Source organism: Portunus trituberculatus, chromosome 14 (genome assembly GCF_017591435.1).
Source record: "Portunus trituberculatus isolate SZX2019 chromosome 14, ASM1759143v1, whole genome shotgun sequence".
NCBI lineage: Eukaryota > Metazoa > Arthropoda > Malacostraca > Decapoda > Portunidae > Portunus > Portunus trituberculatus.
The window spans coordinates 6,215,375-6,239,562 of NC_059268.1; the positions used below are offsets into that span (position 1 = coordinate 6,215,375).

The 24,188-nt window shown below is 38.8% G+C and overlaps 1 protein-coding gene and 1 long non-coding RNA gene across 5 annotated transcripts; one reads left to right on the top strand and one right to left on the bottom strand.

Moving 5' to 3' along the window:
- Positions 1-2,001: 2,001 nt before the first annotated feature.
- On the top strand, positions 2,002-18,725 carry LOC123503872 (programmed cell death protein 6-like). 3 transcript variants are annotated; one of them, XM_045254014.1, is made up of 7 exons: positions 2,002-2,237; positions 7,905-7,973; positions 8,080-8,186; positions 8,307-8,472; positions 9,143-9,245; positions 10,266-10,389; positions 16,576-18,725. In XM_045254014.1, the coding sequence occupies exons 2-6, from the start codon at positions 7,924-7,926 to the stop codon at positions 10,368-10,370; spliced, it is 531 nt and encodes a 176-aa protein (XP_045109949.1). In that variant the 5' UTR covers positions 2,002-2,237; positions 7,905-7,923; the 3' UTR covers positions 10,371-10,389; positions 16,576-18,725. The 3 variants fall into 3 exon arrangements, with proteins under 3 accessions (XP_045109949.1, XP_045109951.1, XP_045109950.1); XM_045254015.1 differs by having other exon boundaries at positions 2,043-2,089; XM_045254016.1 differs by lacking the exon at positions 10,266-10,389 and having other exon boundaries at positions 2,008-2,237.
- On the bottom strand, positions 14,601-24,188 carry LOC123503873. Of its 2 annotated transcripts, none has more exons than XR_006674635.1 (5): positions 24,035-24,188; positions 19,152-19,247; positions 16,574-16,726; positions 14,818-14,934; positions 14,601-14,712 (listed from the first exon to the last, which is right to left on the bottom strand). It is a non-coding gene; the product is annotated as an uncharacterized LOC123503873 (long non-coding RNA). The 2 variants fall into 2 exon arrangements; XR_006674634.1 differs by having other exon boundaries at positions 14,805-14,934.

Below are 24,188 nucleotides of genomic sequence, written 5' to 3' on the forward strand. Positions count from 1 at the left end.
AAAACACAAGTTGAGACAAGGTACTTGTGTTTTCCTAACACTCAATATGCACATTTGTCTTCATCTCAACATTCTTTACAGTGTTGTACTAAATTTGACATTGTAAGGTTAGGGTTTCTTATTACAAAACTTGCTTTGGTACCTTTGCTTCTCCTACTTTGTAATGATGTGGAACTTCCCATCAAAGTGAGCATCAACCATTGTTGTAGAGGGGCTAGGGGTATAGCTTTCCCTTCTTAGTCCTCCACTTGCATTACCCAGTTTCAAGTATGGCACTCAAATCTCTCTTCAGATTAAATCAAGCTGATCCTTTCCTTCATGCAGGAATAGATGAGTAGCCATGCATGTGTTTATAAGTTTATATGTCCATTATGCAGGAGCTAGAATAGTGGCCAGTAACATTTATTTCCTCTCAGGTAATTCATGGTGATTACACCTCATGTTAGTACTATAAATTTTCAGAACATTTGGCTGAGAAACATCTCTGCTCTTATTTCACTATGTCTTCTCTTATTCCTTTTGGATATGTTCAATGGTATCATAGTTCTTTTTTTATGCAAATCCTCTTGGAATTTGCTTCAAATGTCTTTGACTAGTATTCTACAGAAATGCATTTTCTAAGTATACCAAACTGCTTAAATGTATTTTTTGATCAGTGAAATACTTGAACCCTCTTTCATCTTTGTGGTTGTTGGCTTCTTCATTATTCCAAAAATATGGATTGCACTTTTAAGCTGATAATGATTTGTAGATATTGTTTTTCTGATTATTTGGATGTAAAGGTTTTCATTGATACCAGTCCCTTTCGGATGACACTGATATTCTGAGAAAAGTAGTATTCCTATTATTTTTTTGAGTTCATCAGCATTAGAGTAGACTTGGTCATTCCTACTTGTAACCGCGGTAGAGAGCGGTCTCTCTGATAACATAGATAGTCGTAAACTCTCCGATAGCTCTGGTGGGGATAAACCCCAAGACTAATTTTTTTCCCCAGGTCTGTAATGCTGGTATTATTGATTTTGTCATACTTAGGATCCTTGTTTTTACATTGTTTTAGTAAAAAAAAAATGTCTTTCTTCTTCTGGTGGGTTTATCTTAGTATAGCACATATGATGACGTTATAACTACATGAACTTCTAGTGGACCAGGTACATCTTGGGTTGTTTTTACAGTGATATTGATAGTTAATTTGCACAGTTATGATGGCTATAAATGTTGAATTGACCTTGAGATGCTGCCAACAAGTGAGGGGTATCAGTTCATAGAAGAGTGGGCATCGGATTTAATGTTTGCTTGCGGAAGTATTTTGCATCATTGAGTTTCTGAGGAAGAAAATATCTATAAAAGGATGATACTGAAAGGATCTGATCACCCAGCAGTGTTTATGTGTTATACACAAGATAGAAAAACAAAAAGATTCCTGAACAGGATGGTATATGAGGGAAAAAAAAAATACTGTAGCTCCTAATCCGTAACAACAAAGATTAAAAAAAAAATACATCGACTAATTCTACTGATGATAAAACAAACCTCAAGAAGATAAGAAATCAGAAGTTTATGAGTTTTATAAAGTACAACAGTACAGCAGAGTGGTTGTACTCCCCTAGTAAAGAATGACCTTGATGGCACTACCACGTTACTTAGGGCCGCCTATCTAGTATTTGCCGTAGTATAACCTTGCTGACGGGATGCTGGCTTCGTGCAGATTCATTTAGCATCCTCAGTTTATATATACGTTTTTTGATGTTGAAGCACGAGTTCCGTTAATTATTTTTGCCACAAATGGAAAAGATTCTCCAAGTGATAATCAAAGGTACACATCTAGGTATCTTGTAGGTACTGTACCATACAGGATCTCTCTCTCTCTCTCTCTCTCTCTCTCTCTCAAAACCTTTAAAATGACTGGAATATCATCATCAGTTTTGTACAAGGAAGGTATGAAAGGCTCTGTGATTCCTAGTTTATAACGGAGGTACATTACGGCAACACAATGACGTAATCCGTGTGAGTGGTGACGTCATGTGACACTTTTCGAGGTGCGTCAGCGTCACAAGGGGCCTATCGAGCCTGCACCATCAGGAAGTAGTCAGTGAGTCATGCTTACTTTGAAGTCGTGGTTGTGAATAGCAGGGAGAACAGATAGAAAAGACCTTGGTGGCAACACGTGAGGTATCTCCAGTGCTGACAAACAGTTCCGTACGTGTGGCTTTCTAATTCCTCTCACGTGTTATTTGACGGTAAGTGAAGTTTGCCTTATTATCTGTAACTTATACTGTATTATGTTTCCATAGGCGCCAGATACTGCCCAGTCATGTTAGTACTAGCAAGCCTTGGGAGGGTTTTCTTCGTGTCTGGCTATTCATGAGGATTCACGTGTGTTTAGGTGTGTGTATATTATAAGGTTCGAGTGGGGCTCATAGTGATCTGTCTCCATATCTACATTTGTCCAACTTTTCCTTAAATTTGTGCACACTTTCTGCTGCTACAATCTCTTCACTCAATCAGTTCCAAATATCCACTTCCTCTGTGGAGAAATGAATTTTTTAATGTTTCTCGACGAACACTGACTTTTTCGTGATCTTGGAGTGCCTATGTTCGCCTACCTCCATCCTCCGTCAGTGATGCCAGGTCTTGTCATTTCCATATGGTTTACTAACTTATACATCGTTATTAGATCTCTTTCCCGTCTGACCTTCAAAGTCGGTAGTTTCATTTCCTTTAGTCTTTCTTCACAGGGAAGATCCTTTATTTCTGGGATCATCTTTGTAGCGGTCCTTTGGATCCTTTCTATTTTCTTGATGCCCTACTACTTGTATGGTGACCACACCACTACTGCAATTCCAATCTAGGTCTTATCATAGTGGTTATGATAATTTTTATCATACTCTTGTCCATGTAATGAAACGCCATCCTGATGTTAGTGCCCTGTATGTTCAAGCAAATAACCCATTGATGTATCTTTTGGGAGTCAGGGTGTCTTTTATAATCACTCCCAGGTCTTTTTCTTCTCTTTTTTTCATTATTCTCTCTTCTCTCATTTTGTAATCCCATGTAGGTCTTCTATTACTTTTACCCATTTCCATTACATGGCATTTCCTGGTATTAAATTCTAATTTCCACTTCCAGATCTTGTTAATATCTTTCTGCAATTCCTTACAGTCTTTGATGTTCCTTACTACTCTCAAAAGTTTCACATTATCCACAAACAAATTTATGTAACCACACAAACCCTCTTGCATATCCTTAATATATACTTGGAACATTGGTGCTAGCACTGAACCCTGTGGTACGCCACTAGTGACTCTGTTCCAACAAGAACTATCATTGTCCTCATTTCCCTATCTGTTAGGGAGACTGACATCCATTTTAAAATATTTCCCTTGATTCCTCTGATGTGTGTGTGTGTGTGTGTGTGTGTGTAATTCACCTCAGTAGTCTGCTGGTCACCCAGCTAGTCTTCCCCATTACAGAGCAAGTTCAAAGCTCATAGACCGATCTTCAGGTAGGACTGAGACCACATCACACACAACACACACCGGGAAAGCGAGGCCACAACCCCTCGAGTTGCATTCCGTTAGGTGAACAGGGGCCACACATTAAGAGGCTTGCCCATTTGCCTCGCCGCTTCCCAGGACTCGAACCCGGGTCTCTCAATTGTGAGTCGAGCGTGCTAACCACACACAGTGTGTGTGTGTGTGTGTGTGTGATGAGATCTTTAAACGATGACCAATTTTGTCCATTTTTTTCCTGGACTGTAAACACTAGCTAGTCATGTTATATAATGATGTCAGACTTTTCCTAAATGTGTGGCGGGCTCTGGTGTTTGATGGTGTAGTTTGTTCACTTGGTTTGAATATTATGGGCAGCATTTATGTGACAAATCAACCACATGATGTCCCTTTAACTCATATCCCATGTTTATGTGTGTATTATCACTTGTTGCTCCTTCATATTTCCTGTGAAGGTTTATGTGGTAAAACACTAATCCTAACATAACCTAGGTTAGAGTAGGGTTAGGTGTAAATATTTACAAGAGGTCTTTTGTTTGCCAAATATGATGGTTTGCTCCTTAGACGTTTTGAGGACATGGGAAAATTTGGCCTATTTTTTGTATCCCCGACCAACTAAACTGAAACAAATTTAATTTATGTCAACCTAACGTAAACCTAATCTGACACTGTTTTTGGAATGATATGTTGAGTTTCAAAACCATCAGTATGAGTCAGCCATAACAGAGTTTGCTAAAAAAATCATCATAGATGTGAAGTAGCTACAATGGATATACTACCACAGAATGCAGTCGTGTCATGCAGTATTGACAAGGACCAATAGTAAACCAGGTTAGGTTCATATTTGTCTACTGGTTTTTTAAGATTTGACCACAAATTTCTGGAGATTTTTCTGGTAGCATCAAAGGTTGTGCCCATCATAACAAATCCTGTAATAACCCCTTCTTATTTCCCATGGTAAAAGGTGACAGTTAACAATATTCTAGCTTCACCCCCATTTCAAACACCTTGCTATCCATCAAGTCCCGATGTTTGTTGGGCATTAGGAATTAAAAACAATAAACAGAGTTGTCTCTCACTAGTGATTACCATTAATGTTGGCTGGTTTCCCTACATACAAAAAAAACTTCCTCACAACATAATTAGTTATATAGGTTAGTCAGATGAAAAACTTTGGAACTCTATTGACAAATTTTCTTATGTATTAATATACTTCTTTTTTAATTATGCTAGTCAACTTGCTCTATATTTTCCTCATGGTTAAATCTAATGAAAGCAGCGAGTTTGAGGAGTGTATGTCCAGAGTAACATGGATGGACAGAATAAGAGATGAAGAGGTAATAAGAAATACTTTTCTTGAACATTGGCTTGATGGGCAGATTAATGTGTGCTTAACATGGTTTGGGCCTTTGGAGAGAATGGAGGACAGAAAACTAGTTATTCCTAAGGGAATGATATGGCTACGTGTGTGTATTATTGATGGATGTGCTGTAGTGTATATTGCTGTATATTGAATATTATACTGGCCTGTACAAAGGAAAGCATGGCCAGCAACATTAGCCCTCAAGACAGGACATGATAAAACTGGCCTGACCTCACTGTCCACTCAGCCTCTAGCCATATCTGAGCGACTGGATCACAACATCATGTCATGGGCTGGGTCTTGTCCAAAGCCAGTACAAGAGGAGTGTGTATGGACTGTGTGAAGAGAGCACTGAATAACAGGAATGACTGCTGTGTGGTAGAGGTGTGGACTCAGTTAGGGTGTGGGGCACTCCTTAGGAAGTGCCTTGCTGAGTGTGAATGATATGTGTGTGTGATTCCTGGGGCACCTTGTGTGAGACTGCCATCCTGGTATACTGATATATATGTTAACACATATTACAAATGAGGCACCCTAAATCTGCTGTTTCATAGTATTCCTGACATATTTTTTACTGTATTTTTTCTGGAAGAGGTCATTAATCCTGTTTATGCAGCTCTGTGTGTCCAGTTCTGATTGTGCTGGTGATGGCTGCATTAGTCATTAGATTTCTTTTATACTGAATTTTAGCTTTATGGTTAAATATTAAATCCTGCATTTTTATTTCAATCTCTATCAGTCCTGGCATTGGTTATATACTTGGTAGTCTGTTATGATTTTTAACAACTCCTATTACAGAATGAATTCTTCCTTTTGTCTTTCCTTTATCTTCATAAATTTTCATAGGATGATCTTTCCTTCCATTTTCCTGTGTTATGAAGATGTTCTTAGATATATTCATAACAGCAGCTTGTATGTCTTGATCATGTCCTCGTCAGCCAGCAATGGCAGCTCTAGTTTCCAGAACAACTTTTCATATACACTCGACCCTCGAAACAATGGACAAGTGTGTGCACGACCCTGTCCGTAGATTGCAAAAGTCCGTTCTTTGCAAAAGTATGTAAAAATCTGTATAAAATGTACCGACCTGCCACCTGCCGGACAATAATTTGCTGGGAACGGACAATCGCGCGCATTTTAATATTCGTCCGTAGATTAAACCGGACTCCAGAATTTGTCCGTAGTTTCTGAAATCCGTTGATGGGAGGTCCGTTGTTTCGCGGATCGAGTGTATTAAGTTCCTCAGAGGTGATACTTGTTCTTTTCTGTATGTTTTCCAGTGTTTCTAGGTCTTTCATTAGAGGAGGTGCCCAGATTTGGTTTACATGCTCTACATTTGGTCTGACTAGTGTTATATACATAGCTTTAAAGATCTTGCCCAGTGTCACAAATGTCTTGATAATATCCACTATAGTACTTCTTTAACTGCCTACCCAATACACAACAAGTTTATGTATTGGTGGGAATATACAGTTTTATGGAAGGAAAAGCAAATGTGTATTGATTAAAACTAAGTGGATTGCCTTTGCTCCAAGTGTAGATCCCTCAAAATTCATGCTGACTGCCACATAGGTATCCAGGGTTAGGTTAGGGAAAAAAAAAAAAAAAACTTTCTTTTTAAACACAACCCACTGGATTTTATGGAGGTTTTATTGTTCTATTTCATTTTTATTCATCCAGAGTAAGACAAAAGTATGAAGTGTCATCTGTAGGACTGTATAGGAAATTTATTGGTTACTACTTTTTACATTTACGCTCGGGCACACCAGGCTGTTGCTTAACACTTCCTGGAAAGAAGGTGTATGATTACATCTGATGGTGTGACAAGTGGAACCAAACTATGAAAATGTCAATTGAATTTATCCCATGCTCAGGAAAATGGGAGGGTACTATTTATTTATCCTGGAGGTTTAAGTTATCATGTGACCTAGTGCTCTCTCTCTCTCTCTCTCTCTCTCTCTCTCTCTCTCTCTCTCTCTCTCTCTCTCTCTCTCTCTCTCTCTCTCTCTCTCTCTCTCTCTCTCTCTCTCTCTCTCTCTCAGAATTATCATAATCCTGTAAATTGGAAAAGTGGTTTGCAAAAAGGTACATGTATGTATTAAGCACATTAGTGTTATCATGTCTTAGATAAGATGGATAGAAAGACTGGTAAACACCATTTTATCTATGTACAAGATAACATTGACAATATCAAGCTACTGCTCTCTGCCCTTACAGCTTAGGATAAAAAGTTACTGCCTTTCCTTTCCATCTTATTTTGATTCTGATAAACATCATCATCATTCTTCATGACACACCACAAAGATATCTTAGGTATTTTCTTAAAGGGAAGCATCATCTGCTTGCATAAATAAACAGGAGGATAATCTCTGAACAGCAAAAATTCAAGTATGGTGGGAGGAGTGTAACTAAATCACTGAGAAAAGGTGATTATTTCTTGTCATGTGATATACACCATTGCATTTTTTGACCATGTGTATTATTATGAGGACAAAGGGTAGCATGATCTGGTAGCATAATTTGGTAGCTTTTTAAATGGATTTTGATCTTCTACCTAGCATGATTTCCATTACAGGTTACCTTCGAAGTTAGATTTTGTAGTAACAAATATTTAAAGGTGCAGTTTGTGCAGTGTATCCTGCTGTGGTGCACTGCTACTGTAAGTCACATGAGAGGACAGATTCAGATGCAAATGGAGGGAGGTATGGAACTTAGTTGCAGATAATTTTTTAGTGACCATTGACCCTAGACAGTGAATGGAGATTAGCAATCCTTGCTTTGGCTCATCATCCTGTAGCTGCTAGATATTCTGTCTTAGTGTGTATTTGTGTTTATTGATATTCCTATTGAATCAACAGAATTGAACATATATAGTTTTTTGATAATGATGAATGTTTATTAATTATTACTATTACATATATGCATTGGTTTGCACATTGAAAGCACAATTCATTTATTTATTTATTTATTTATTTATTTATTTATATCTTTCTCTTTCTGTGTCGATACTGATTACTCTTGTTATTTTGCAGGTAGCCACCAACTCACAAAATGGCGGGTGGTATGCCAGACAGAAATTTCCTTATGACTGTCTTCCAACAGTAAGTGTCAATGTTGTCTCCTTAACACCTAAAACTTGACATTGATATTTTCTAGACTCTATATGTTTCAGATCCTTCATACAGTGCATGGTATTTTCTCTTACAGAGTTGACAAAGATCGTAGTGGAGCAATTGATGCCCAGGAACTCCAGGCAGCACTATCTAATGGGAACTGGACACCATTCAACCCCGATACTGTGAAGTTGATGATTGGTAAGGCATCTCAGAATTGTATTCAATTTTGCATTGCAAAGAAAATTGTATTCAGTTTTCATTCAAATTCATATTATGTAGTACCAAGATTTATGTTGATTTCCAACAAATTCTTCCCAGGAATGTTTGACAAGACTGGAGAAAAAACAGTTAACTTTAATGAATTTGGATCCTTATGGAAGTATGTGACGGACTGGCAGCAGTGCTTCCGCTCATTTGACAACGACAGCTCCGGCAGCATAAACAAAACAGAACTCAAAACGGCGATCACAACTTTTGGATACAGGTCTGTATTTACTCAAGCCAGCATATAAAGCTTAAGTCAAAACTTTGCAGGACTATGTTGTATGTACTTTTTAATAACATTTTTCCTGAGTATGATTTTTACATTAAATATGCATTTGAAAACAGTTAAGAAAAAGATTAGAAAGTCTTAGAATGCATGAGGTGTTTATCTTAAAGAAGAACAGACTTTGTATTTTTCACCTATTCACATAGAATATTAACTAAAATTTTAAAAGATCATGAATGTGTGATGAATAAATGTACAGTACAGTGGCATCTTGGCTTATGCCCACCTTGGTATATGTTTGAATAATTTTACACCCTTCAAGAGGCAGATTACAAATCATTTATATATATGTCATATTTTTGACTAATGCTTTCAATTCTGTTCTGGACTGACACCTGAGGGGGAATTTTTTCTTCTTTTTTATAAGCAACTCATGTTACCATTGATCAGTATCCTTCTACATAAAAAAATAGATGAATGTATAAAGGGAAGTGAAGGTCTGACACATCCTAGAACAGGTTAAGGATGTAACCTGAGATACCACTGTAATTAAGTCTAATAATTAGATATTTGGGTAGAGTAATACTACATGGACTCAAGAAATAACCAGTTAACATGAAATACTGTATATGTATGTTTGATTGACATGCCCTTTTGTTCACAGGTTTTCTGATCAGTTCTTTGACATCTTGATAAAGCGCTTTGACAGATCTGGCAAGGAGTTGATATATTTTGATGACTTTATTCAGTGCTGTATTTCCCTTCATGTAAGTATTAAAAAATTTTTTCTGTTGAGATTGCAGTCAGTGTTATGTTCATAATTGCAGCTCCCTAAAGTAAAGGAGCTGTAGTAAACCTGATATTGAAAGTCAGTCTCCTTTCCCACACATAAGGTGTTCAAGTTCCAGTGTAGGATGAAATGTAGTGTTAACAGATCTGGTGAGTTATTGGCAATCTGACCTTCATAGTTGTGAGGGTAATTGGTAATGGATCTAACAACTATTTCCTCTAGTAGTTTGAATTAAAATGTACTTCATGTATTAATCATAAGAATGTGGTTGGAAAGGTTGATATTTTTTAAGACTAGCTTGAGGGCATTCCTATCTTTACATTCATTCTTTTCTATGTCATTGATTTTGCTCAGGCTCGTCATTTCAGAGCCTCTAGTATTTTCTTATTTCTCCACCTTTTTGATTACACAAATAGCTGGCTGTTCAGTGATGCATATAGGTTATCTTGGCATGTCTTCACAGGTTCCTTATTTATTGACAGAATAGGATATATGCCTGACATGCTAAACTGTTCTCTGCCTAGATTAAAGATAAACACTGGGAAGTCTATGGAGTTGGTAGAACTGGTAGGATGGTTGCCACAGAGAATACCTAGGTATTTATCAAGTCATATATACCACCAAACACTGTTATTGGCCACATTTAACTTCATTGACAACATGATTAAACTTGAAGGAAATAATGCCAAATGGGAGACCGTAGTGTACTTGTGTGTCGAATAGTATACTAACATCATGGTAAGGGTCACGTTGGTGTGAATTTGCTATGTTCTCAGTGGTCATGAGCACATAATAACATTTTGCCATAGCATCTCAAGAAGACTTTCAAGGTTACATCTTAGCCACTTCCTGCATCTGATAGTCAAAGTGTTTAGGTGCTACATTGCTACCTTATCCTGGCTCAAAGGCAGGTATACCAATTTGTGTGAAAGAAGACAATAACACACTAGTATTCCTATGACGTAGTATTTAGTAAGAATTTTTCCAATTTTTGCAGACATTGACCTCAGCTTTTACTCAACATGACCAAGAGCAAAAGGGTGTTGCCACCTTTAGTTATGAACATTTCTTATCTGTGTTCTTTAGAGTGATGCAGTATTGACACATGCTCTTCAATACATGTAGGTGAACTGGCCTATTATGCATGATTGGTGTTGCTATGTGTGCACATAGCCATGTATATCCATGTGAGTAGTTTGCACCTGTGGTTTTGGAGGTATAGTTCCAGAATCATGTGCATTTGCCACTGAGCAGAAGTAGAGAAGCTTCTTCATTAACTGCATAAAAACCTGAGTTATTGTGTTGTGAGATTTTATGAAGTGAAACAAGAACTGTTTGATATTGTTTACATTGCAGGCAGTCAGAAAAAGAGACTATTTTATATCCTTTCATACATGAAAGTAGAGTTCATTATTTATATGTTATTACAGGATGTATAGACTTTACTGTATACATGTTTTAAACTATAGTATGAGAAGTTAGTGCATTCAAAGATTTGTCCATATTTTGTCCCTCCCTCATTTTTTTCTATGATCAGAAAGTTATGGGCATTATCAGGAGGCAGGAGGCCTAGTGGATAAGGTGGTGAGTGTGGGATCAGGCAGACATCCACGTGTAGGTTTGAATTCCATCACGTACCACCTTGATACTTTGCCATTTGTTGAGCGGTTTGAAGTTACGTACATGTCACCAAGATATCCAGGTTCTAGGTGGTTACACCAAAGATGCGCTTGGGTGGTGATGTGGGCCCTAATATGAGTACCACTATAAATAAAATTGTCTGCGCCACTAATGGATGGAAGCTGAACAGCGCTTCCCATGCTCTTCAAGTAAAACCTGCATGCGTTATAGGCCACAACATACAAAAAAATAGATAAATAAAGAGATGGACTAACAAAACTAGTCTGTCATTCATATATTTACAAATATAATATAGACTATGGGATTGATTCCTTAAAATGCAGCAGTGGTTACAGAACACTTGCTGAAAGTTTGCTAAGAATAGTATTACATAATTGCAAACTACAGGAAACTTTTCTCGTAACTGCTTCAGTCAGTTTTTGGAAAGTACCTTAATATAGTTAAGGTGAACAAAATACAATGAAAGCAAAACACTTTTTGATGATTGGTTTTCATCTGAATGATATATATGTTGTGTTATGAACCACATATACAGTGATCAAAGTCATTGCTGAGGTACAATATTTGTCAATGAAGCTGATAGACAAGAGGGTTGGGAAGTTACATACAAGGGCATTATTATCATTACCCATTACCTCATCTCAGGTATGTTTCATAAAGCTAGAGGAATTTCCTCATAGACCAACAGGAGTGAGTAATCATTTTTTTTTTTTTTCTTTCTTTCTTTCTTTCCTTTCTTTATGGCTTATAGTGCCTGTAGGCATATTTGAAGAGTGTGGGAGGCGCTGTTCAGTTTCCGCCATTAGTGGCGGAGGCAATTTTATTTATAGTGGTACCCATATTAGGACCCATATCACCACTCAAACACATCTTTGGTGTCACAGCATCAAATGACCATAAGAATGAATCTGTTTATTTTATGTAAGGTTTTTTTTTTTTTTTTTTTTTTTGCCTATAAGGAAGGTTAAGGAATATGCACCTTCTGTCTTGGCATCTATATTAGTGCCCCAGATTGATGAGGTTGATACAATGACCATAAAGGATTTGGAAATGCCATGTAAATGTTGACAGTTTTGAATGTAAAAATCCCTAGAGAATATGCCTTGTTACTTTGATGTGTTTGGTAGTAACATAGTAGTTAAAAGTGTAGTGATTGCTGTAGTAGGTGGAGAGCCATCAGTAACTTGGTGAATGTCTGAGAAATTGTATGTATGCTCCTGGCTGGTGACACACTATCCTGCTTTCGTCTTACAAATTAGTTTTATCAATATTGGGTGATCCAAACCTTTCCCTTGCAAAAGGACTGAGTGGTCACTTTTGGTGTAAACCATGGTAAATAGAAAGTAGACATTGTCATGTTTAATTAACATAGGCTTGTGAATAAACCTCAGGTGGTCACCATGTATCATGTGAGATATTAAGGGAATTTGTTGAGTCAGTCTACCATATCTTGCATGGTTTCAGTCTCAGCATAAGGTGTCCATTCAAGTTTCCTTTGCCAGAGAAAGGTGGTTTATTTTTGCAGCTGGGTGAATCTGGGGCACACATGATGTATCATCACATTTCCTCCTCTATTTATTTCTCTCTTCACTCTGCTACAGCAGTCTCTGCTATATATGTACAGTACACAGCTACCCAAACCTCAGATTTGAAAACTGGATAGTATCGTGTCAGGAGACAATGAACACGCTACTATAAATTCACCTTTGTTGTGGACAGGATTTGTAGGAAGAGAAACAGTGCATTAATGTAGAACATGTTTTATTTTAGTTCATAGTATACATTACAGAGTAATAGGTAATTGTTATCCTAGTGCCATATTAATGAAGTGTACAGTTGTTAAAGTATTGATCATCCAAAACGTGTGGTGAAAACAGCATGATCCTCTTGAGAAAGAACTATTTTAGGCAATAGGAGGAGGAGGGTACTTGTGGGGGAGAAGAGGGAGGGGAGGAGGGTACTTGTGGGGAGGAAGAGGGAGGGGAGGAGGGTACTTGTGGGGGAGGAAGAGGGAGGGGAGGAGGGTACTTGTGGGGGAGGAAGAGGGAGGGGAGGAGGTACTTATGCAGGAGGAAGAGGGAGGGAGGAGGGTACTTGTGGGGAGGAAGAGGGAGGGAGGAGGATACTTGTGGGGGGAGGGAGAGGAGGAGGAGGTACTTGTGGGGAGAAGGAGGAGGAGGGTACTTGTGGGGAGGAAGAAGGAGGGAGGAGGGTACTTGTGGGGAGGAAGAGGGAGGAGGAGGGTACTTGTGAGGGAGGAAGAGGGAGGGAGGAGGGTACTTGTGAGGAGGAAGAGGGAGGGAGGAGGGTACTTGAGGGAGGAAGAGGGAGGATAGGAGGATACTTGTGCTGGAAGAAGAGGGAAGATAGGAGGATACTTGTGGGGGAGGAAGAGGGAGGATAGGAGGATACTTGTGGGGAGGAAGAGGGGATAGGAAGATACTTGTGGGGAGGAAGAGGGGGATAGGAGGATACTTGTGGGGAGGAAGAGGGGATAGGAGGATACTTGTGGGAGGAGGAAGAGGGGATAGGAGGATACTTGTGGGGAGGAAGAGGGGATAGGAGGATACTTGTGGGGGAGGAAGATGGGGGATTGGAGGATACTTGTGGGGAGGAAGAGGAGGAGGAGGAGGATACTTGTGGGGAAGAAGAGGAGGATAGGAGGATACTTGTGGGGAGGAAGAGGGGATAGGAAGATACTTGTGGGGAGGAAGAGGGGATAGGAGGATACTTGTGGGGGAGGAAGATGGGGGATTGGAGGATACTTGTGGGAAGAAGAGGAAGGGGACTTGGGGGAGGAGAGGAGGAGGAGGATACTTGTGGGGAGGAAGAGGGGATAGGAGGATACTTGTGGGGAGGAAGAGGGGATAGGAGGATACTTGTGGGGAAGGAAGATGGGGATTGGAGGATACTTGTGGGGAGGAAGGAGAGGAGGAGGAGGATACTTGTGGGGCAGGAAGGAGAGGGGATAGGTTGATACTTGTGGGGAGGAAAGAAGAGGGGGATAGGAGGATACTTGTGGGGGAGGAAGGGGTATAGGAGGATACTTGTGGGGGAGGAAGAGGGAGGGATAGGAGGATACTTGTGGGGGAGGAAGATGGGGGGATAGGAGGATACTTGTGGGGGAGGAAGGGAGAGGAGGAGGAGGATACTTGTGGGGCAGGAAGGGAGAGGGGGGATAGGAGGATACTTGTGGGGGAGGAAGGGAGAGGGTGGATAGGAGGATACTTGTGGGGGAGGAAGGGAGAGGAGGAGGGGGGATAGGAGGATACTTGTGGGGGAGGAGGACGGGGGGCATAGGAGGATACTTGTGGGGAAGGAGAGGGGATAGGACAATACTTGTGGGGAAGGAGGGAAGATAGGATACATGCAGAGAAGGAAAGGGGGGGATAGGAGGATACATACAGAAAGGAGGGGGGACAGGAGAATACATGCAGGGAAGGGAGGAGGGTGATTATAGACTGGTCTACAGTAATTGAGGGTTCCAAATTAGAAGTTGGATATAATGTTCACTTCTTACTCTAATAAAAAATAGCCCATTTAAAAATAAAACTCAGGTCAAGTATTATATTCTCTATTCCTATCCTAATCCTTATTCCTTCTATCATTAACAATACTGAAGAGTCAAACAACACCAGTTATGAAGAAAATAAATAAATAAATAACTTCAATATTGGGGAGTCCTTCGAACTCTTGTACACTCGGAAGCTTGTTACTTGCATCGCAGCAAGACCACAAGTGTGACACACGAGGGACCATTTCTGCAGGCTTATCAGGAGTGCAGCAGCTCAGTAGACAGCAACCTGGGAAAATAAATACAGTATTCAGCAGTGTTCTCCAAAACAATATTAGTAGATATAAGCCATTCAATCACTTCTAATAATATTCATATTACCATCTTCATTTACTTCTATTAATATTCTTATTGCCATCTTAGTAACTGAGTGCACTTGATACATAGATGCTGCTGCTGATGGATGCAACATGTGCCTCGGATGTGTCCAACAGCAGTGAAGGTCTTGGCTCTTCCATTTTGTGTAATAAATATGTAAAAAAATGGAACAAGACGTTCATTTAAGTAATATGGCTCTTGTGTTTTTTATGCTAAGAACTAAGTCTTATTATCTAGTCTGACCAACAATGGTTACTTTGTGGTGCTGCCTGTGATCTACTGAGATGGCACACTCATGGGAAACTTGTCATCTAAGTGATGTTCCTTCCTGTTTGTTGAAAAAAATATTAGGTCAATATATTTTAATAATAGCAGTTTGGTGCAGGTTTTATTAGAACCAGAATGTGTTGACCATCAAGCTGATAAGAACTTCAAACACTTGACAGTACTACCAGATTTCACATTCTGAAGTGACAATTAGTGTGGCAGATTGTGACTTTTGTAGTAATATTAATATCTCAGTTCTCACAGTAACTAAGCATTTCATATTTGTTAGCTTTTTATAATTTGCTGCTTTTATTTGCTTAACAGTAGAAGCCCATGTATCTGTAATATAAGTAAAAAATGTTCACAAAATATTTTTTAACACAGCTTAGGCCTTTCTTAAAAAAAAAAAATCATTGAATCTTCCTGAAAATTATATTCCTGAACCCATCAACTTTATAGTTGTTTAAAAAGACAGTGACAAACCCTAAGCAAAGCTCTGTAGTAGCACTATTTGATAAGTAATCTGCACAATTGCTTTGTTATAAAAAATTTTAAAGTTAATATAAATTTAAACTCAAATGACTACATTGTTCAGACACAAGTAGACAGAATTAAAGACATGTTTGCTTGTTAGTAAACTGTAAATATGGAACTTAAGATACACAATTTTCAATATCTTCAAGGAGCAGCATATATTAACTTTAGATTGATATTTTGAAGTCCACTATTCATTATTAATCAAATATCTTTGCTTCCATCCCCATATTTTTCTTCCTTCATAAATAAGCAAGGAATGAACCCAAGATTATTTTAATAAGAGAGGACCCAAACTGTCAAGTTCTTATTTTTCGCCAGTTGGCGACAGTCAGCATCGTCTTGCAGTACAGAGCAGTAGTCTCTAAACACTATATTACAATGTATCTATCGATTTACCATGCTTTTACTACTTCCAGTATTTTTGTTGTCATTTTACTACAGTATTTCTTCATAGTTACTAGAGTTTATACGACTAACATCATTATATAGAGTAAAATATAGTCGCCTAGTGTACCAAGCCCTTTAATTTTTAGAGTTTGATACAGCACAGAACCTTATCACACAGTTCAACTCCCCACTGCAGGGGTTCATGGTTTCTTGTAGTCTACTTCCTACTAACCAAGTTATCACTTGGGTAACCCAAGTCTTTGTCTCATGAATCGAGATGGTGTAAAATATAAAGCATATGTATAATTACCTTAATTCTATTAAAGAGTTAATATCATAAATACGTGTTTAAAAATACTTAGCTATTTAAAAATCCCAGTTTGTGATAGAATATCCAAAGTACACAATGTAGTAAACCAACTTTCTATGAAATATTACAATATCTGGTGAATCTGGCAACGTCAATGGGAGTTTGGGTCCTCTCCTATTCGAAACCAGTCTACTTAAATATGTACTCATAGTTTGAAACTGTATATCAGTAATTATGGTTAAATCATGCATAAATTTATGTTTTCTCTCACAGAATTTGACGCAGCTCTTCAGTCAGCACGACACTGATCGTGACGGCATCATCCAAGTCTCCTATGAACAGTTCCTCCATATGGTGTTCAGTCTCAGAATTTAACTTGGCCTTTCCGCATCCATGGACTGTGATTGATGGCACCATGGACTGTCTGATTGATGGCACAAGAAAAGCAGTTTTTAGTGATGACATTCTTCAGATATCTACTACTGTTTCCAATACATTAGCTGTATATATTGTACCTGTTAAATGTTCTCACTATGTGAGATATTACTAACTAGTTAAGAAAGTGAAAATTCAATTACAAATATACAGATTGATATGTTAAAAATTTAAACTGGTTATTGTCAAGTTTCACATAATCCTAGGAAATAAACTAGTTTAAGAACATCTCTAATATAGGTTGTTAACATGCAAGTATTTCTTCTTTATTCTCACCAATACCATGAATGGAAAATTTATATGCATACAATTCCAGACATATTAATTAGCCTCAGCTATGTCTGGGGAGGCTTCAGTTATTACATCAAACCCCATGAACAATTTTTGTGTAGTTAAATCATAACACCAAACCAGATGTGAGCATGTTTTTCTATTTTGGGTAGTGTGTTACCATTCCTACGTTTCTGTGGCCGCGTTCCTGGAATAACGTTCTTCAAATGTTTTTGCTCGGTGAGTTCCTGCATTAGCACTCCCAAATGATTAAAGCATCCCTCAAAAAAAAAAAAAAAAAAGTAATTTTAAAGAAAAAAGTTTTCCTCAAAAACACTGCTGTATGCATCAAAAGAACTACTCTGCAAGTAAAAAATAAAACAAAATAAAAGGTAATAATACACAAGAGCTTCATACACTGAAATATATATATATATATATATATATATATATATATATATATATATATATATATATATATATATATATATATATATATATATATATCAGACAACTAGGAATGCAGGAACGCTTTAAAATTTTGGGCTATGGTTTCCTTTGAAAAACTTGGTATTCCTGTGTTCTTGCATTCCTACAAAGGCAGTGCATACATATGCAAGAATGCAGGAATGCACTTGCCCATCTCTGCACCAAACTAACCTCTTCATTAACCCTTTCATTGCTATAAGAAATGCACCAGAATTTGATTAGGGTCTACAATAGAGAGGATTAAAAACAATACATTAAGCAATTTCTATCCAGTTTGAAGACTGGAGGTGGCGTTAGAATGGATAAAGACGTTTCCATGAGAATTCATTAGGGAAAGGTGTACCAAATAGCAGTCAAAGGGTTTAAAAGGCAATGCCAAGACCAGTCACATTCACAAGCACAACCACTCTTCTGTTCTCTTCACACTTAAACCATCAAACCTGTCTGCTTTACCACCTCCTACAAGCCTAGAATATTGTACAGATATAGAGAAATTGGGTTTACTGATTTTACCAAGTCCTCTTAAGTTTCAATATGGGATGGTTTCTAGCTACATGCAAATAGTTATTAATGTTGGTCTTAGTTAATACATTCAGCCTGAAACATTCTTTTCTTGATCATGAGCCAGATATTAATAATAATTTAGATTTCCTAGCTATCATAGAAAGATAGTGCCTTCATCAAGCTTTAAAGAAATTTCTGAACAAATGTCACACATTTCATCAGAGCAAAATGTTTGCATATTTGTGATGAATTGAACAGTGGCTGTACCTCGTATTATTGCTTGAATTTAGATCTTTTGGACACCCAGATTGTTCTATAATAGTACTTGATCTGAACTACTGCATTGCCATCATGTCCAATGTCAACCATTTAGTTCTTGCCAAAACTCCTAGTCTTCATTCATATTTATCAGATTTTATTCTCCTATACACTTTAGTTATAATCTACCACTTGTAATATCTTATTCTTAAGTCACACATTCCAAGCAATTCTTTTTTGTTAAGTAGCTACTGGTAACTACTAACGTCCATTTCAGGCTAAGTGTATTTTATTGATGGCAATCATCATTGAAACTGCCATTTATTTTTAACTTGACATGAAGGTTAGTTATGAACTCCACAATACAAGGTCTGCAAATGTAAATATGTACATCTGTCCATGATTTATATTTTTATATGTGTCCATTAGTTCAGTCTGTTGAACAAAAATGAAGGCTACATGCAGCATACGACTTTCACTACCCACTCTCCTGTCCTGTCAATTAAGTTCTTATCAATATACCTGCATAGACCTCCATGTCAAAATTTAATTGTCAAATCTTACTTGTATAGTAGTTAAAAGTTCAGAATGATAACTGGCTCTACTCTTAACACCATGGTCACCTGTGAAGCTCCCACAAGCAGCAGCATTAACTAAAAAAAAAGTGACAAGTCTGACTTGTGCATCGAAGAAAATGAAAAGCACCTTGTACACATCATGAATTTTGCACAAAAGAATCTACACAAGACCAGTTCATTTCCATACACAAATTGTCTTCATTAATAACATCTCTCATTTATGTAGCCATCCATTCACTACTAAAGAGGGTGGAGAAATAAAATGGCTACAGTACAGGATTCCCCTATACCCATCACCCCATCTATTTCACCAACCATTATCTGGCTTCATAAGCCACACTGAGAGTTGCTCCACAAGCATTTGCCATACAGTCCTCAGTCCATCATGTGTGCAAGATGTAACCAAAACATCTGAAAATAAATCCCACATTAATCATTAGATTTGGGTTCCTATTTATTGACTATCGAAATTCCGGAGATCTTCATTAACACCTGACATAATATTGGAAAACTTGTACAGTACATATATCAATAAAAAAAAAAAAAAAAAAAAAAAAAAAAACTATTTACCTATACTACAATAACAAGGTCACAAGGTAAGAAACAAGCAAGCAATAATCCAAACTGACTTCTATATAAAAGCAGGCTAAAGAGAAAAGATTGAATGGCATGCAAGTGAGGCAAATCATGCTATGAAGTGAAGACCCAGAGGGAGCATTTAAGACCATACAAGGGTACTAACAACTAAGTGGGCATTTTCTTCTTTAGCTCTTTATGTTGTCTTTGACCAGCTTTCCTTTCTTACATAAATAAGATAAGCATAAAAGTGCAGCAGAAATATCATCCAGTTTAAAGGTCAGCAGGAGCAAGTGGTAAGTGCACCTTCTAAACCTTGGTTTAACACAGCCTGTTCTCGTGCTATACATGCTAGAGAAGTTGCCCACAAGAGGTACTTGAGCGTTCCGTCATCTGAATCTTGTGCACTTTATATTTCTGCCCAGAATCATGCCAAGTCTGTTCTTTAACTCCTTCATAAATAGAAAAAGTCAAAATCTTTAACTCCACCTCTCCTTGAGACTTCTGGCATCTGGCTAAAAACATCTCCAATAACTTTATTTCATTTTTCTCCTTTATTTCATCCTGATGGCACAACTGCCATTACATCTGTCTCTGAACTCTTCTCTCAAACCTTAGCTAACAACTCCACCTTGGAGGATTCTGGGCTTGTCCCTCCCTCTCCTCCTCCCTCTGACCATTTCATGTCAACTATTAAAATTCTACATAATGATGTTTTCCATGCCCTCACTGGCTTGAACCCTTCAAAGGCTTATGGACCTGATAGGGTTTCTCCTATTCTCAAAAATTGTGCTTCCATGCTTGCACCTTACCTGGCCAAACTCTTTCAACTATGTCTATCAACTTCTACCTCTCCTTCATGCTGGAAGTTTGCCTACATTCAGCCTGTTCCTAAAAAAAAGTGACCGTTCTAATTCCTCGAACTACTGCCCTATACCTTTAACTTCTTGCTTATCTAAAGTTTTTAATCTATCCTCGATAGGAAGATTCTCAAACATCAGTCACTTCACAATCTTCTCTCTGATCGCCAGTATGGCTTCTGTCCAGGTTGCTCTAATGGTGATCTGGCTTATCTTATCGAGTCTTGGTCATCCTCTTTTAGAAATTTCATTGAAACTTGTTAGACATATCAAAAGCTTTTAAATACAGTCTAACAAAGCTTTGATTTCAAAATTACCCTCTTATGGTTTCTATCCTTCTCTTTGCAACTTCCGACTGTTCTACTGCAGCTGTGATAGGCGGCCACTGTTCTTCTGAACCTATTAACAGTGGTGTTCCTCAGGGTTCTGTCCTGACAACCACTATCTTTCTATTCATTAATGATCTTCTTAACCAAACTTCTTGCCCTATTAACTCCTGCGCTGATGATACCACCTTACACTTTTCTCTGTCACGAGAGAGACGACCAACCTTTCAGGAAGTCAACAGATAAAGCCGGGATGCAACAGAATGCAGACTTATCTTTAATATTTCCAATTGGGACAGAGAAAACTTAGTAGTGTTCCATGCCTCAAAAACTCAATTACCCCATCTATCAACTCAACACAACCATCCCCCACCTATCAACTCAACACAACCATACAGACAACTATCCCCTCTTCTTCAATGACACTTAGCTGTCCACATCTACATTGAACATTCTGTCTGTCCTTTACTCATAATCTAAATAAAAAACTTCACATATCCCTTGCTAAAACAGCTATGAAGTTAGGCATTCTGAGGCATCATGGCCAGCTTTTCTCATCCCTCTAACTGCTACCTCAGTACAAGGCCCTTATCCATCCTTGTATGGAGTACTCTTCGCATGTTTGGGAGGTTCCACTCAGTTTTGTTAGATATGCTGGAATTAAAAGCTTTCCTTCTCATCAACTCCTCTCCTCAGACTATCTTCACCCTCTTTCTCACTGCCAGAATGTCACATCTTTTATTGCTATTTTCATGCTAACTGCTGTACTGATCTTGCCAATTGCATGCTTCCCTTCCTCCTGCAGCCTCACTCCGCAAGGCTTTCTTCTTCCTCTCATCCCTACTCTGTCCAACTTTTTAATACAAGAGTTAACCAATACTCTCAATCATTCATACATTTCTCTGGTAAACTCTGGAACTCCCTGCCTGCTTCTGTATTTCCATCTTCCTATGACCCGACTTGTTTTAAGAGGGAGGTTTCAAGACATTTGTCCCTGAATTTTGTAGAACTTAGTGGGCCTTTTTTTTCCATTTTTGTTGCCCATGGCCAGTTGCCCCTCTTTCATTAAAAACGTAAGGTTGTCTGTCCAGGGCACGAACACCACCACTGGCCCAACAGTGACAGCTGCTGGCCACCAGAATATCACCCACTCACTATATTTAGGTCAACTCAAGGCACAACTCGGTTCTAATGAGACACTGCGGAGTGACGATGGCCTCTTCCTTGGGAATAAAACACACAAATACACACACACGGACACACACTCACTGTTGCTGCTGTTGGTACTACTACTACACTCCCTCACACGTTCAGTAAACTCACAGTTATACTTCATAAATACTTTGAGTCTATAACTGTGGGTTTACCGAACAAGTTTATATTCACGATAGTGTGATATTCCATCCCACTCCCTCACACCTAGTCTCCATTTCTCCCTCCTGTCACTGCACTATGTATTTCAGGCAGGAAGCAGGAAATTCCTGAGAAATAATGAAAATTGAAGGAAATGTTGAAGTGTTAACACGGGGAGGGACGGGGGGTGGGGGGAGGGGTCTTAGTTTCGGTTATGGTGAGCGCCGGGCAGTCTAAACGAGGGGTATACACAACTAACGACTTATTTAACACAGTAATGGGCTGTTTATTTATCTTGGTGGTTGATTCTGGCTTTGCTTCACTATTTGGGTCTAGAAAAACAGGAGAGTGGAAGCAAAGATTGGTGGACTGACCTGGGAGGAAGGCATGACTGAGGTGTCCCTGTGCCTCAATATTTACGTATGTAAATCATTCAAAAAATCTCAAGAAGAAAAAAAGGCACCCAAACTGGAATGTACAACATTTTAAGATACTAGAATTACTTTAACTAATAACCCAAATGTAATAACGTTACCGAGTCGATTGTTTACAAAACGAAATCCAATGAAAAGTCTCCATTTCAAAGAAATGGCGCAAAAAACCCTTCATTATGTCGAGATGGAAAGCAAAGCCAAACTACAATATACTCAATTTTAAGAATACGAAAAATTTTTGTTTTTCAGCCAAATAAAGAAAACACATATTTCTTGTATAAAGATTTTTGTTTTCTTTTTTAGTGCCGTTGAATTTTTTGAAATTTGAAAACACTAATATTTAGACTAAATCTTATAGAATATTATTACATGGCTCAGGTTCTTCATATTTTTAAATGCTATATCAAGTACCAAAACAATCCTACGCGTGCTATTAAAAAAAAAGCTAACAATATAGAATGCCTTATGTGTTATTTGAACAAGATACAAAAAATAATGCAAGACATGATTTTAAGGATTATTACCTGATTTATATTCCTATCAATAAATAAATATATATATATTTTTTTAACCCAAACTTCAGTAATAAACGAGAAAAAACCGTAAGGCTGAAAGGAAGAAGTTTTTTTGGCACCTTTTCTCACCACATCCATTTCCCCTCCCCTCCCTAACACATTCCTCCCCACTTCTCCAACTACACCTCCTCCACCGTCTTCAAACACCCGCAAACACTTGAAAAACGCCCTAAATCACTTGGTTAAAGAGGATGGGGCTAGGCTGGTGGTGTGGTGTGGTGTGGGGTGGTGTAATGTGGGTTGGGTGGGGTGGTGTAGTGTGGGTTGGGTGGGGTGGTGTAGTGTGGGTTGGGTGGGTGGTGTAGTGTGGGTTGTGTGGATGGTGTAGTGTGGGTTGTGTGGATGGTGTAGTGTGGGTTGGATGGGTGGTGTGGTGTGGTGTGGGGTGGTGTAGTGTGGGTTGGGTGGGTGGTGTAGTGTGGGTTGTGTGGATGGTGTAGTGTGGGTTGGATGGGTGGTGTGGTGTGGTGTGGGGTGGTGTAGTGTGGGTTGGATGGGTGGTGTGGTGTGGTGTGGGGTGGTGTAGTGTGGGTTGGGTGGGTGGTGTAGTGTGGGTTGTGTGGATGGTGTAGTGTGGGTTGGATGGGTGGTGTGGTGTGGTGTGGGGTGGTGTAGTGTGGGTTGGGTGGGGTGGTTTAGTGTGGGTTGGGTGGGTGGTGTAGTGTGGGTTGGGTGGGTGGTGTAGTGTGGGTTGGGTGGATGGTGTAGTGTGGGTTGGGTGGGGTGGTGTGGGGTGTTGTGGTGTGATGTGTGAATTTGTGGGTGGGTGTGTGTGTGTGTGTGTGTGTGTGTGTGTGACAGCGTTAATGATGGAAGCTAAAATTCCGGATATTTTAAGAAATTTCATGAATCCCTACGGACGCAGATTTCCAACCCTACATTAGATGGAAAAACTTTCAATTCCATTATTCAGTATCCTTACACAGTTCCCGCAAGGTAAGTTGGTGATTCAACCTTCACAGTTTACGCGTCGTCACGGATTCACAACAGTTAACAACCTCAAAATCAGTCTAAACCGTTTGGAATGGTAGTCTTACGGAACACCCACATTGCAGTAAACTATTGGAACATTACCTTAACGAGGAACCTTGTCCGTCCAAGCGGCTGTGTTACTCCCTGGATGTCTGGCTGCCTTGCGGCTGCTGATGTATAAATACCCCGATTTCAGATTTAACCCACACTAAAGGTCTCTCTAGTGTCTTTGACACACAATCGGTCCCGGTGGTCA